The following is a 13,267-nucleotide window of genomic DNA, read 5'->3' as shown; positions in this document are numbered from 1 at the left end:
AAACATGTTCTGAATTCTTATTTTACATAAAAAACTGTCAACTTTGAATATCAGTGGTATAAGAAAACATTGAGATAAATAAAAACCAAATTTGGAATTTTTTACTTTCCTCATTCTACCAAAAAACCAACTCCAGATTCGAACTCTACAACCTCAAAAACATCTATCGACGTATTACACCATAACATAACTAAAATTTGAAATCCCTCAGTCCCTCACCCTTACGAACCTACGACTCACCTTTCCACCTTCACCACATAAAATGACTCCGGATTTAAATTCTACGACCTTGAAAACATATTATTCGACATATTACACAATAATGTAGGAAAAATTTGAAATATTCCCTCTCCCCACGCCTCACCTCCACTCCTACCAAAAAAATAACTCTAAATTCGGATTCTACGACCTTGAAAACATATTATTCGACATATTACACAATAATGTGTGAAAAATTTGAAATTTTCTCCTCCCCACACCTCACCCCCCACTCCTACAAAAAAATAACTCCAGATTCGGATTCTACGACCTCGAAAACATTTATCATTCTACGTATTACACATCGATGAAGTCCAATCCTAATTATCAATGTTCATTTTTCTGACTTACCCCATAGCACTAATTTAGGGGGTAAGTCAGAAAAAGCGATATAAATAATGAATAATTGAAAATTTACAAAAATTGAATACTTGGGGTTTTACATTATTGTTTTAGGAATACTTTCACTTATAATATCACTTTTACTGATCATTTCTTCGACTGGTAACAATTTGAAATCAAATTCAAAACAGCAACTAAAAAAGAACCAATCAAAAGCCTGTAAAATGAAACTGGATCGCGAAATTTTTTATGCTGTGATGAAGTAGGGGTAGTACCCTCAAGTTACCCCTGGGTAGCGCTTCCGCAGATATAAGCCTCTAAGAGCTAGAGCAGTTTTTCTGATTTACCCCGAATTCGGACTTCCCCTGGTGCACCTTATAGTCCATGAGCTATACCACTGTGATTGGGCCGAAATAACTGAAAGCTGGGGATGGTCTCAAAAGTTAGTATACATACCCCTATTTTGAAAACCCTTGGTCTGCCGATCCGCAGCTGCTGCTTTAAAGCTCAGTGAAAGCTCGAAAGTTCAAAATTTTTCTGAACTTTCAGCTGAGAAAACTGATGGCTGAAATTGGTGCCTAATTATAGCATTTTTCGCGCTGAATCCGAATATATCGGTTTGCCGACCCATAAGTGCCGCCAAAGCCCCGCCAGACTGGGTCAAAAGGGGAGCAAATTTGACAAATTTCATGTTTTTGGGCTAAATTCTCACAAAAAGCTACAAAATTGGGTTAAAAATTATTTTCAAGCAGTTTAACGGAATGCTCTATGGCTAAGATGATTTTTAGGCACCGAAATTTTTCAAAATTTTCATTTTTTGGGGGGTGGGGCGTAAGGGGAGTATTAATGAATTCAGCAATTATGGCTTTGTGATACATCAAAATATACCTACTTATGTTTTTTGGGCTGTAGAATTCATTTATGGCAATATTTTTCACATTGGAGGACAATACGATCACAAAACATATAGTTTAAAATTAAACTAAAATCATAAGTACTAGAATGGATTTTTTTAGAATCCAATTAAAAATTAGAATTTTTCATTATTTTTAAATCGATTTTTTTGGTTTTTACTATAGTTTTTCTTTCAAAGTAGGTACCTATTTCAATTTTTTCCAATTTCAAAAAAAAATCATTACACTCAGCCAAATTCTGTAAAAAAAAAGCAAAAACAAAAAAGAACAAATGCGAAATATTTTGCGAGGTAGGTACCTATTTTATAATATTTTTAAATTCACGACAATCACTGAAATTGAAAAAAAAAAAAAAAACGGAAAAGAAAGGTCAATTTTTAACCAAAAAAGTCCCCCTCCCCAAAAAAGGTGCTTTTTTTGAACTTTCTGAAAAAAAGTTCTCCACAGTCATTGCCAATTTCGAAAAGGAAACAGTTTAATTTAAAATAATATTTGAACCGAATTATCAAAAAAATCTAAGCAGAATAATTTTTAGAACAAAAATTCTGAAGCTAAATTCAAAAATATGTACTTACTTAATTTTTGAAAAAATTACTGCAAGCAGCCACTTAAATTTTGAAACCCCCCTCCCCTCCCACCCACAAAAAGTTTCAATTTCAATACCTAGCACCTAATTCTAATTTAAAAATTTTTGAGAATAGGCTGACCACGAAACATGAAAAAATTATAATAAAAATTGATACTTAAGTATGACTGAAAATATGCCATTAAAAAAAAGTGGGAACTCAAGTAACTGTTTAGGAAAACTAATTTTTGTTTATTTTTAATTTTTTTATTCTACAGTAATAAATAAAAAGATAGGTAATAGATTTAAAATTGTTTGAAAACAATTAAAATTGTATCAGTAACTTATTTTTTTAACCAATTAGGTATTTTGAAAATATTTTTTCAATTTTATACAATTTTTAAAAAAATTAATACAAAATGAAAATTCTGAATGTGTACCTATGTGGATTGAAAAAAATTGCAGTGAAACCAAAAATTGTAAAGCTGAACTCGGATATTTTTAAAATTTCATTTTACAAAATAATTTCTTCCAAATCAATGAAAATAAAAAAGTCAATTCACAAAATTTATTCAAAAAATTAAAAAAAATAATTTCAATTTAATTGATAAGTATTACTTAATTTTTTTAAATAGATTTTCTTATTTTTATTTTATTTCTCAAAATTTCTGAATTTAGATTAAAAATTTTTGGTTTTACTAAAATTTAAAAAAATCCACTTCACGGAATTTTTTACAACAAAAAACATTCATAAATTTTTTTGACATAGGTAGCCCAAATCAAAGCAATTAATAACAGGAGCCTGCAAGCAAATTATAAGAATTCATTTTATGCCCAATCCTCCTCGTAGCATTGGTAGCTGTAGGGTTAGACGTAGGGTTTTAGGTGCAGGAGAACACAGGTTCGAACCCCCCATAGGTCAGGAAATTTTAGTACCATGTTATAGGTACTAAAAATGAAACCCCATGGAAAGGTACCTCCTTCTGCAGTCAAAAAGCAAAAATAAGCAACCCTTCCCTTCATTTTTGATTTTTGAAATTTAAAATTCAAAAATGTAACTGTTATTTTGAGAATAAGAGTAATTGGCAAAAATATTGCCTCTGTTGGCAATTAGTTGGAAAAATGAAATGTACGTAATTGACAGAAATATTGCCTCTGTTGGCAATTAGTTGGCAAAATTTTTTCCAACAAATTGTCAAGTTGGCATTAAATAAAGCGTTTTCATTGGTGGAGATTTTTACCAACTTCTTGCTTTTTTTTGCCAAAAGTCCAAAATTGGCAGTTGGCAATTTTATTGCCACCGAGCGCTAATCGGGCTACCACAAAATTTCAGGAATTTCAGAGCAAATGTAAATTTTTTAAGCAATTGCAATTTGACTTTTTTGGAGTCTACGGCAATGTTCCGAATTTCTCCAGAAATATCAAATCACTCTGGGAAGGCCAAAAATAACTTCAGAAATTAAAATGGTGCCAATTCAATAAGGGTTCTTAAAAAAAAAAAAAAATTTAAAAAAAGTATTATAATAATGTAGGTATTTATCTATACTAGGTGACTAGTTACATAATTAAAATAAGTAGATAAGTATTAGGTAAGTACCTACTGAAAAAAAATCATTCTTCTATGTAGGAAGGTTTGACCATGATGGACAGGAATCAATCAAATGCTGATATTGAACTAAAACAGGTCCTAGAGAACTTCACTGAACATTGTGATAAATACATATCAATAACTGAATCAAGATCAAAGGCTGATATGCGCATCAAACTCGATCGTGATAGGATGGAAATGTGCCTTAGAGAAATAGTACGTATATATTTAATGTACTTAGTAAAATATGGTATAATGTTTTAAGGAAGTATTTTGAGTGATCAACGTTTAAAAAATGCTCGTTGCAGAAATCGATCAGAGAAAAAGTAGAAAAATTGAAAGCTGATGTCACGAAACAATCATTAGGAGACGCATTTAATGAAGCACAGCTTTACTTGGAGAAACTGAAAAATATGGTCGAAGATGTAAGCAATGCACAGAAATATCTAATTCGATTTTACACGCGTAAATGCTTACCCAATTTATTGTGACCTATTGCGGTTTAACGAACCTGTATATTTCGTTTTCAGCCTCAAGACGCACTTCCGGATGTTTTTTTGTGGCTCATAGTCAACAAAAAAAGACACGCACATTTCAGAATAGCGGCAAAGGATTTGATATTCTCCGCGATCGAAGAAGAGCGAGGAAAATTTTGTTCAAAAGTCAATACAATATTCTTTAAGGTAGATGCCATGGCAACCGAATGATTTTATCTCAATCACCAGCAGGAAAAAATGTTAGAGCTAAACAGGTTCGAACAGAAAATCAGATTTATCAAGATCTGTTCAGATTCAATCAAGCCCCCCCCCCCCCCATAAGATCTTATCCGATCAAAACGTTGATACAAATATGACCATGTCTGATCTGATCAGGTCAAATCAAAACCACTGAATACTTGGATCTGATAATACCTAATCAAATCTAAACATTTTTCCTGGAGCCGGGATTTTGACGCTTTCCACTTTTTTTAGCATTTCTTAATGCATAAAATTCAAATATGTACTTAATAGATATAATTACTGTTTACAATGTATTTTGATACAGCTTCCGGCTCATAAAACATCAGATTCATGTAGCAAATGGCTGCAAGCCAAATTAGATATCTATCTATGGCTGGATTTATTCAAGGAAAGAGAACATTTCTTAAAGGGATACCCAGCAGGATACGAAAGGCCAATTGAAGTTGAAGATATTGAAAAACCAAACTTTCTTCCACCTTTGAAAATACATTACACAGAGAAAAACGTCAGTATTGAAATTTTGATAAGAAATTGATGAAATTTTGTGATGTATTTTTTGAAAAATTGAAGTGATTTAATCTATGCGTTGCTTATTATAGATGTTTGAGTTTCGAGCTCATATGCATGAAGCGTGTGCACTAAAAATATCAGATGATTATTCAGGTCAATCTGATCCTTTTGCACGAGTGTTCGTCGGAGAATATTCAATACAGACTGAGGTAAATATTTCTCAACATTTCAACGTACTCTACATACCTATTTTTTGTTCACATACCTATTTAGCTAATTACTTTTATTTTAAATGGAAAAACTGTAAAAGTTCCTATTTGTGTATTTTATATTCAGGAAAAGAATAACACTTTAACGCCAAAATGGGAGAAAACATTGATTATCGATGGTATCACGCTGTACGGATCGAAAGAGTATATAAAAAACGAACCACCTCTCATCGCAATAGAAATTCTAGATAAGGATACTTGGGTAAATTTCAAAAATAAGAGCATAATAATTATTTGTCTGTACACCTCAAACCTCCATTAATAAATCATTCATCTTCAATAATACATACCATATATTACACATACACAGTGTGAATCCGACTTCTTAGGAGTAGTCATTGCAAAACCTCATGTTAAACTAGCAAACGAAGATGATTGCGCCATTTCATTGGAATGGCATAGTATTCAGCAGCGAAATGGTGATCATTCTGGCGGACTTTTTGCAAAATTTGAACTCATTCAGGTAATTTATTATGCAATTATTCGTTGATTATTTGGAAAAATGTTTGAAAAGAGGAGACGAAAAGAACACTAGAAGCCACTTCTCGAAAATGAATGAATACTTGAAACTTGATGCTCTCAGAACATCACAGACCTTTTTGATTTAAACCTAATACATTAAAATTGATCAAAATCGATGTGCTACTTCATTCAATAATCAAATCATTTTCTGAATTTTAAGCAAAACGGGAAGCCTCAGGGACCCTAAGTATGGGATATCAATGCAAATTACTTTGTTAAAAAAAATTGTAAAAAATGATCTTTACTTACTGAAGTTTTTTTTTCAATTTTTAAATGGTTTTATTCAATTTTTGCACTTCATATCTGACCAGAAATTCCATAAATCACTCAAAAAAAAAAAAAAAAAAAAAAAACAGTACAAAAAATCACTTGTTCATGCATGCTCAACTTTAAACGTAACTTTTCATAATCTTAATTGGGAAAGGAAGAAAAATGAAGAAAAGATGATAATAATAAAAAATACATTAAATAAATGTAAAACAGTAATTTGAAAAACGACATAAAATTATTATTTTTTGCATAAATTTTTCCTGAAAACTTTGAACGCTTTTCCTAGAAAATTTTACTCTTGGCCAAGTGATCTCCTATCTTATGCCCCCTCACTATTTTTTCAAATAAATAAATACGAGTACCTACTACTTCAACCGTGTCCCTCGAAAATTCATTTTAAAATTTCAAAGTTAGGTTGTACCTACTGGAGGGAGGGTAGTTGTACGATGAATGAATGGTGGGCATATTTTTATTCAAGCTTATTCAATTACTTTATTAACAATCGACATATTGCACCACGCTACATTGATTTTTTGCAGAAAGAATATTCCCCTGACTCTAATTGTAGAGACGTTCAACCTAGCTTTAAAATATCACAAATTCCATCTACCATTGCACCCAAAATGGCAACGTACCGGTAAGTCTCTTATTAAAGAATGACAACAAACATATCAAATTTTTACTCTTTGTTTCTGTATCTTTTTTACAGAATAGACGTCCTTTTTTGGGGTCTAAGGAATTTAGAAACAGGTATTTTGGCGAAAGTCATAGAACCAACCGTACGAGTAGAAGTAGAATGCGAAGGAAAAAATCTATACTCATCTGAGATGCAAGTTGCTCCGTACAACCCTCATTCTAAAGATTTGGTCCAATCTCACAAATTGGTATAGAACAATTTGTGCATTATTACATAGGTTTGCCTTTGTGCAGGAATGGATAGACCTAATCATAGACCTGTGATATATTTTATAGGAATTTCCAGAAGATACAACATACAGGTCATTACCACCTTTAACAATACGCATGTTTAATAAGCAAATAATTGGAAAGAAATCAATAGGTTTTCATGTCATTGAATCGGTTCAAAAATATATTCATGATCCTGCGATCGAATATGGAAGAAATGACATTATTGGTAATGCGTTTAAATTTTCTAACCTCATGGAAGAACATAGACTTAGCCTAGCCTAATTTGATTTTACTTACCTAATAAGTACATAATGAGAGTTAAACTGAATTCTTTTCTAATTCATTTTTATCGTGATTATAATAATGTGATCAACATAAAAATAGGAGTCAATGATCTTAAAACGTTACATTCGACGAAAGAAGAAATAATTGAATTGGACAAGGTAAACTAAGTAAAGGCGGATACACTGTTAATTTTTACTATGAGAATGGTTCTCTCCTTTTCATATCGAGTAATTATCCAACAGGATTTAACTATTGAGAATCAAACACTCGGTAACTGCGTAGATTCAGAGGACGCAGATGATACTCGTAACAGTTGGTGGGCAAGATATTCCGCGTCTAAGGAAACACATTTTTCTCAAGTAGGCTAATCATAAAGAGTTCTCCCGGGTAAAATAGGTTAAATTTTAGGGACAATAAGGCGGGATGGAGTGGAGGAAAATTTTCAGATCTACAATTTTTTTAAATGAGCCGCTGACAAGGGGGGGGGGTGGAGTGGGGGAAAATTTTCAGATCCACAATTTTTTCAAAGAAACTCAATAATGTTTCGTCAAGATTTCAGAATCTGAGGAAAGGAGCATTTCACCTATTTTACCCGGGAGTACCCTTTACATTGATAAGTAATAATACATATAGGTAATTAAATGAAAATATAGGTACCTAGACCTACCTAGGAAAAAAGATAATAAAATACGTGATTTATTTTATACAGGATGAACCTGAGGGAGAAAATCAGGATAATAAAAAGAAAACAACAGTTGCATTCGACGTAAGTACCTAGGCCAGTATCCGTCTACACTGATTAATTAGGTTTTACGGGATAGGTATTGCCTACCAAATCAGTCCATTCGGCCCATTCCAAAGAATTTCACACGTTTTTCCATTTTTTTCAGGTGTATCCAAATGAACTGGAAGCACAGCCGGAATTTGACCGTTTTCAGGACTTGTTTTCATCATTCGACCTTTGCTGTGAGAAAGAGAACCCTGACGACAATAATGAAGTTACTGGTACTTTCAAGGTAAAGTATTTGGAAGGGTTAACCAACAAAAAAAAAAATGAAGTACTTCGTTTCAAGAGCACAGGCATTGAAAGAATTCTGTAGTTTTTTGTCTCACAAAGTCATATTCTATTTTAGGGTTCATTCAAAGTATGTAAATTACCCTTACCGGAGAATATGCCTTCTGATCTTGAATTTGTGCGCAGACTTCATCGAAGTCTTTCATCTAATAATTCTACTCGTGTGATGGTCCATATTTACATCGTCGAAGCTAGAAATCTTCATCCGAATAATTCACAAGAGGATTCAGATCCTTACATCAGTCTTTTTTTGGGATCGGGATCGCAAACGTTAGAGAGTGATTCAATTTCGAATGAACAAAATCCAGTATTCGGAAAGTAAGGCTTTTCTGACCACGTCCTATCTCTACTCGTGAAAAAAAACCTAATAATTTTCTTTACATAGATGTTTCAAAATTGAAGCTGATTTTCCTCAAGATTCACTGTTGACCATTCAAGTTTGGGACAAGATACTACTAGGTTCCGACTTCTTAATTGGTGAAACAAAAATCGATCTGGAAAACCGATTTTATAGTAGACATCGTGCAACGTGTGGTTTACCAAAAAAATATGAAACGTAAAAAAATTACTTTTGACAAAAATACATATATGTAAGAATAGTAACTACAGTAACTACAGGTATCATGAACTAATAAGCTGTTATTGCAGAACTGGTTGTAACAAATGGAGAGATATAATGACGCCAACAGAAATATTACAAGAGCTTTGTACAAATTCTAAGCTAGATCCACCTTCCTATGAAACAAGTGCAGTTAAAATTGGTTCTAAACGATTTAAGATTCCGAACGCGGCAATCGAAGGTATAATTATGAGTTAATTTTTCAAGTAGATATACCTTAGCAATAGCAATAGATGATCCAAGCCCACTCTAAAAATGTTTCCAGGAGATGACGAACAATTAGCCTTAGCTATACTGCATCATTGGGATAAAATGGAACCACCTATAGGTTGCGCTTTAGTTCCAGAGCACGTTGAAACGAGACCTTTATACATGAATATACCTGGCGAAGAAAGTATGGAGAGAGTAAGTGAAGATTCGTGAGAGAAAATAACAAATTTAAAAATAATATACTTAATCAGTAGGTACACTTATGCCTCTCTGCCGGAACGGAGGGTAAATTTTATTCATTTTTATATTTTCTAGGGTAAGTTAATAATGTGGGTAGATATGTTTCCCCTGGATAAATCTGCACGTAACTCGGAACTACGAGAAGTCGATATATCTCCTAGAAAACAAGAATCATACGAATTACGAGTGATTATAAAAAATACTAAAAATGTAAAGCTGGACGATAATGCTTTCTTTACTGGTGAAAAAATGTCAGATATATATGTAAAAGGGTAGGTATAATAATGAAGCACACATCAAAACTATCAAATAACTACATTATTGATTATGAGATGTCAAAATGATCAATGCTCTCACTCACACGGCATTTTGTAACAGTTGGGTCGATCCCGGGAAAAATGTCCAATGCACCGATGTACACTACAGATCTTTAACTGGAGAGGGAAATTTCAATTGGCGATTTAAATTTCCAATTGACTATCTCGCTTACGAAAAGATGATAGTGTCTTCAAAAGAATCAGTCAAAATGCCAGCTCGATTACAATCCCGATTAGCGCAATGGCAATTCTAAAATTGCCATTTGTCACTTTTTTGGCAAATGGTTGGCAAAATGAAAATGGAATAATTTTGCCAATACTTTTGCCTAGCTTTTGCCAATATTTTGACATTATTGGCAAAAGAGTGGTAAAACTTGGATTAAAATGGAAAACATGACAAAATTGCCAACAATGGCACTTTTGAGAATCGCTGCAGAACAGATGACACTCTGTTTATGCTAGTTTTGACAAAAATTTGCCAACATTGACAAAACCATGGCAAAAATGATTTTTTCAGAAAAAAAAATCATATACTTGAATGAGTTTTGAACAAAAAATTTTGAATTCACCTAAAATATCCAGAGAAAACATGAGTGTAGCCACAGGAATTTTTTCAACAATTTTTGGCCTCGCAGGGGAGAGATATTGACAAAAGAAAATTTTAAACCCCCACATCTCCAAACTTAATTCAAGCATACGAAATTTTTTTCTTCCAAGAATATACGTGCATGAGTAGGTCTAGGTACTACCTAAGTACATATAAATTTGAAATTGAAATTTTTTTCAAATTTTTTCTCCAAGTGAGTAATCTTTAAGAACTTGAAAAACACTCAAAAATGTGTTTTGTGTGTCGTGACACCTTCAAAAAAAGCGAAATGTACTGCCAGTGATGTGATGTAGCTTTGAAATTTCGCGTGAAGGCCTCTAAAAGTAGTAGAATATCAAACAAGTTCTTGAATACCTCAATTTGAGCCAATAGACACCCCCTCTGGCCCCTCCCCCAATTTTGGGCAAAAGTAGATTAACAATATGGGTATGGTTATCACATGAATCGAACTCGCTGAATACAAATATGAAGTTAGATTTGCAGTTGACTTTCCTAAGAGCCGCATTGAGGAAGGAGGTTGCCCAAAAATTGAATTTTTCGTGAAAAATGCTTCATTGTAGCTCTATTTACGCCTTGATCAAAAAGGTTGCATGGAATAAATACGCTATAATGAAGCATTTTCACAAAAAAATTCAATTTTTGGGCAATCCCTTCCCTTCCCAATGAATTCAAAATTCTTTGATCAAAACTTGTTGAAAGAATGATTTTTTCTTTTAAAAAATCGTTTTTTTGCCATTGTGGACAAGGGGATGGGGCGAGGGAAATTTTTTTGGGTCCGACATTGTTTTTAAAGGTACCCAACAATGTTTCATCAAAATTTCAAAAATCTGAGGGCAGGGCATATCACTTAAATCACCCAGTAGTACCCTTAAATGAAAATTTAAAACATTACAACGCGATGACAAACAAATATATTCTTTTAACGCCCTTACCCTAATAGTGTAGGCATAGTCTAGTGGTTAGGGCACCTGGTTAGGAATCGTAGGGACCCAGGTTCGAATCCCCGTTAGGTAGGTGAATAGTTCAGGGATTTTTCGTAGAAAGAGTTGAGCTGAAAAAATACTTCGAAGTGTATTCATGACAGATCGCAAAACAAAAATCAGAATTGCACCTTCCAACCCCCTCATTTTAATTTTTGAAAATTGAGTTCTGAAATATAATCGCCAAAAAACTGCCACCAAATGGTAAAAATAATAATGCCAAAAAACTGCCATTACTTTGCCATTCAATGTCAAAGACCAACCTTTTGCCATAATGGCAAAGCTGTAATGCTGCACGCTCATTGGCTGGAGCTTTGCCATACGCTAACCATTTTTTTGCCATTAGTACACTTTTTGGCAATGGCAAAATAATTTGCCATCAGCGCTAATCGGGATTACAGATTGTTGACTATGATTTGATAGAAAATGATGATTGTTTGGGCATGTAACCTAGACTCAAAATTTGCAACAGTAGCATTTTAATTTTATTATTCATTAGGTATTGTTTTTTTTTTTTTTTAGGACATTTAGTATTAGATCTTCATAGATTTCCGAAAGGAGCTAAATCTGCTAGATTATGTACAATGCATACGTTGGAAAAGAACGATCCTATTAACATGATCAATATATTCGAGAAAAAGAAAGTGAATGGATGGTGGCCTTTCTACACTATAAAAGAAAACGGAGATAAGGAATTGACGGTGAGAACATTCGACTGGAACAGAAAAGCATCAATGTTGATGATTTTCTGTGAAGCAGTTAGCATTTACTTCTTCTCACTTTTTCATTGATCACGAATTTTTTAACATCAGGGAAAAGTTGAAGCTGAGTTGCATCTTCTCACTAAAGAAGAAGCCGAAAAAAAACCAGCTGGAGAAGGCCGAAGCGAACCGTATGCTTTGGATAAACCATTGTAATCACAATTTCTTAAGATCTTATGCTTGTAGATGTAGATATATGTATCACCAATCATTTTGCATGATGCCAACATTCATACTAATTATTCAACTGCATGTGTTAATAATGCTAAAATATGTACTTACATTTGCCTACATTTTCAAGATTTCAATGATTTATTTCTTCTACTTTGCTTTAGGCGTCCAGATAGTTCGTTTCTGTGGATTTTAAATTTCTCCAAGACGGCCAAACACATAATATGGAAAAATTACAAATGGACTATATTAAAATTTTCATCCATCATTTTACTCGTCGTATTCATCTTTGCAGTATTTTTTCAACTTCCACATTACTTGGTTGTTAAACTATTCGATAAATTGTAAGCTTTTTAGCGTCGGTATCTAGGTGCCTACCTATAATTAATCACCTTTTAATAAGATTGATTCACGTAATTGTAGAAATTAATGAAATATAAACAGTTTTTTGAGAAAAAGTAATTTTTGTTTGACTTTTTGAAAACGTGGTAAGATTTTAATGGCATTTTCTCACTGAGCACGAAAACGACGTTCTCCAAAAATGTCAATGAATTGCCTAGTTTACGCATTAAAAAAAAAAAAAAAAAAAAAAAGTCGCAAAAGGAGTGGAAATTTGGGCTATGACGGATTTTTTGGGACGAAGAATACATTTCCAGCGTCAGATTCTCGCCATAGATTTTCCTTTCTACCCGAAATGGACCCACTTCATGAATTAAAATTTAACAAAAAGATGTTTTTTCAAAAATTGCATTTTTTTGACAAGTATTTTGACAAAGTCGAGGTCACTGAGCACAAATATAGCGTCCAATTTGAGCTTTGCTTTGTAGTTTTCGTGAAAATGCAATTTTACGAGAAAAATTAAATTTTCCGCAAGAGTGATCCAATATTATTGTGAAAAAATCGTAAGGAAATTTCTCAGCGAAGGAGCGAGCGGTACGATGATTCGAAACAGGCGACCTCGAATTAGTCGGACATCGCCTTAAAAATGGAAAAAATAATTCAGGAGATCAAAGTCGTTCAGTGATGAGCAGTACACGGTGTTAATAAAATTGCCTAACCAGTTCGCCGTAAATACGAAGTGCATTTTTTTTTCTGCAAAATATGAACCTTAGAAT

General features: G+C 33.1%; 1 protein-coding gene across 1 annotated transcript; it reads left to right on the top strand.

The window, feature by feature from the left end:
• Positions 1–3,712: 3,712 nt before the first annotated feature.
• On the top strand, positions 3,713–12,588 carry LOC135838986 (otoferlin-like). The gene is made up of 22 exons (XM_065354830.1): positions 3,713–3,883; positions 3,976–4,092; positions 4,198–4,350; positions 4,712–4,912; positions 5,007–5,126; positions 5,254–5,388; positions 5,497–5,649; positions 6,518–6,615; positions 6,688–6,862; positions 6,951–7,113; positions 7,272–7,330; positions 7,415–7,531; positions 7,882–7,938; positions 8,063–8,188; positions 8,306–8,565; positions 8,633–8,803; positions 8,896–9,047; positions 9,132–9,271; positions 9,392–9,588; positions 11,768–11,921; positions 12,033–12,133; positions 12,317–12,588. Exons 1-22 carry the CDS (start codon positions 3,719–3,721, stop codon positions 12,498–12,500), a joined length of 3,198 nt encoding a protein of 1,065 aa, XP_065210902.1. The 5' UTR covers positions 3,713–3,718; the 3' UTR covers positions 12,501–12,588.
• The last annotated feature ends 679 nt before the right edge of the window (positions 12,589–13,267 follow it).

This window comes from Planococcus citri, chromosome 3 (assembly GCF_950023065.1).
Source record: "Planococcus citri chromosome 3, ihPlaCitr1.1, whole genome shotgun sequence".
Lineage (NCBI taxonomy): Eukaryota > Metazoa > Arthropoda > Insecta > Hemiptera > Pseudococcidae > Planococcus > Planococcus citri.
This window is presented reverse-complemented; position numbering and strand designations above follow the sequence as displayed.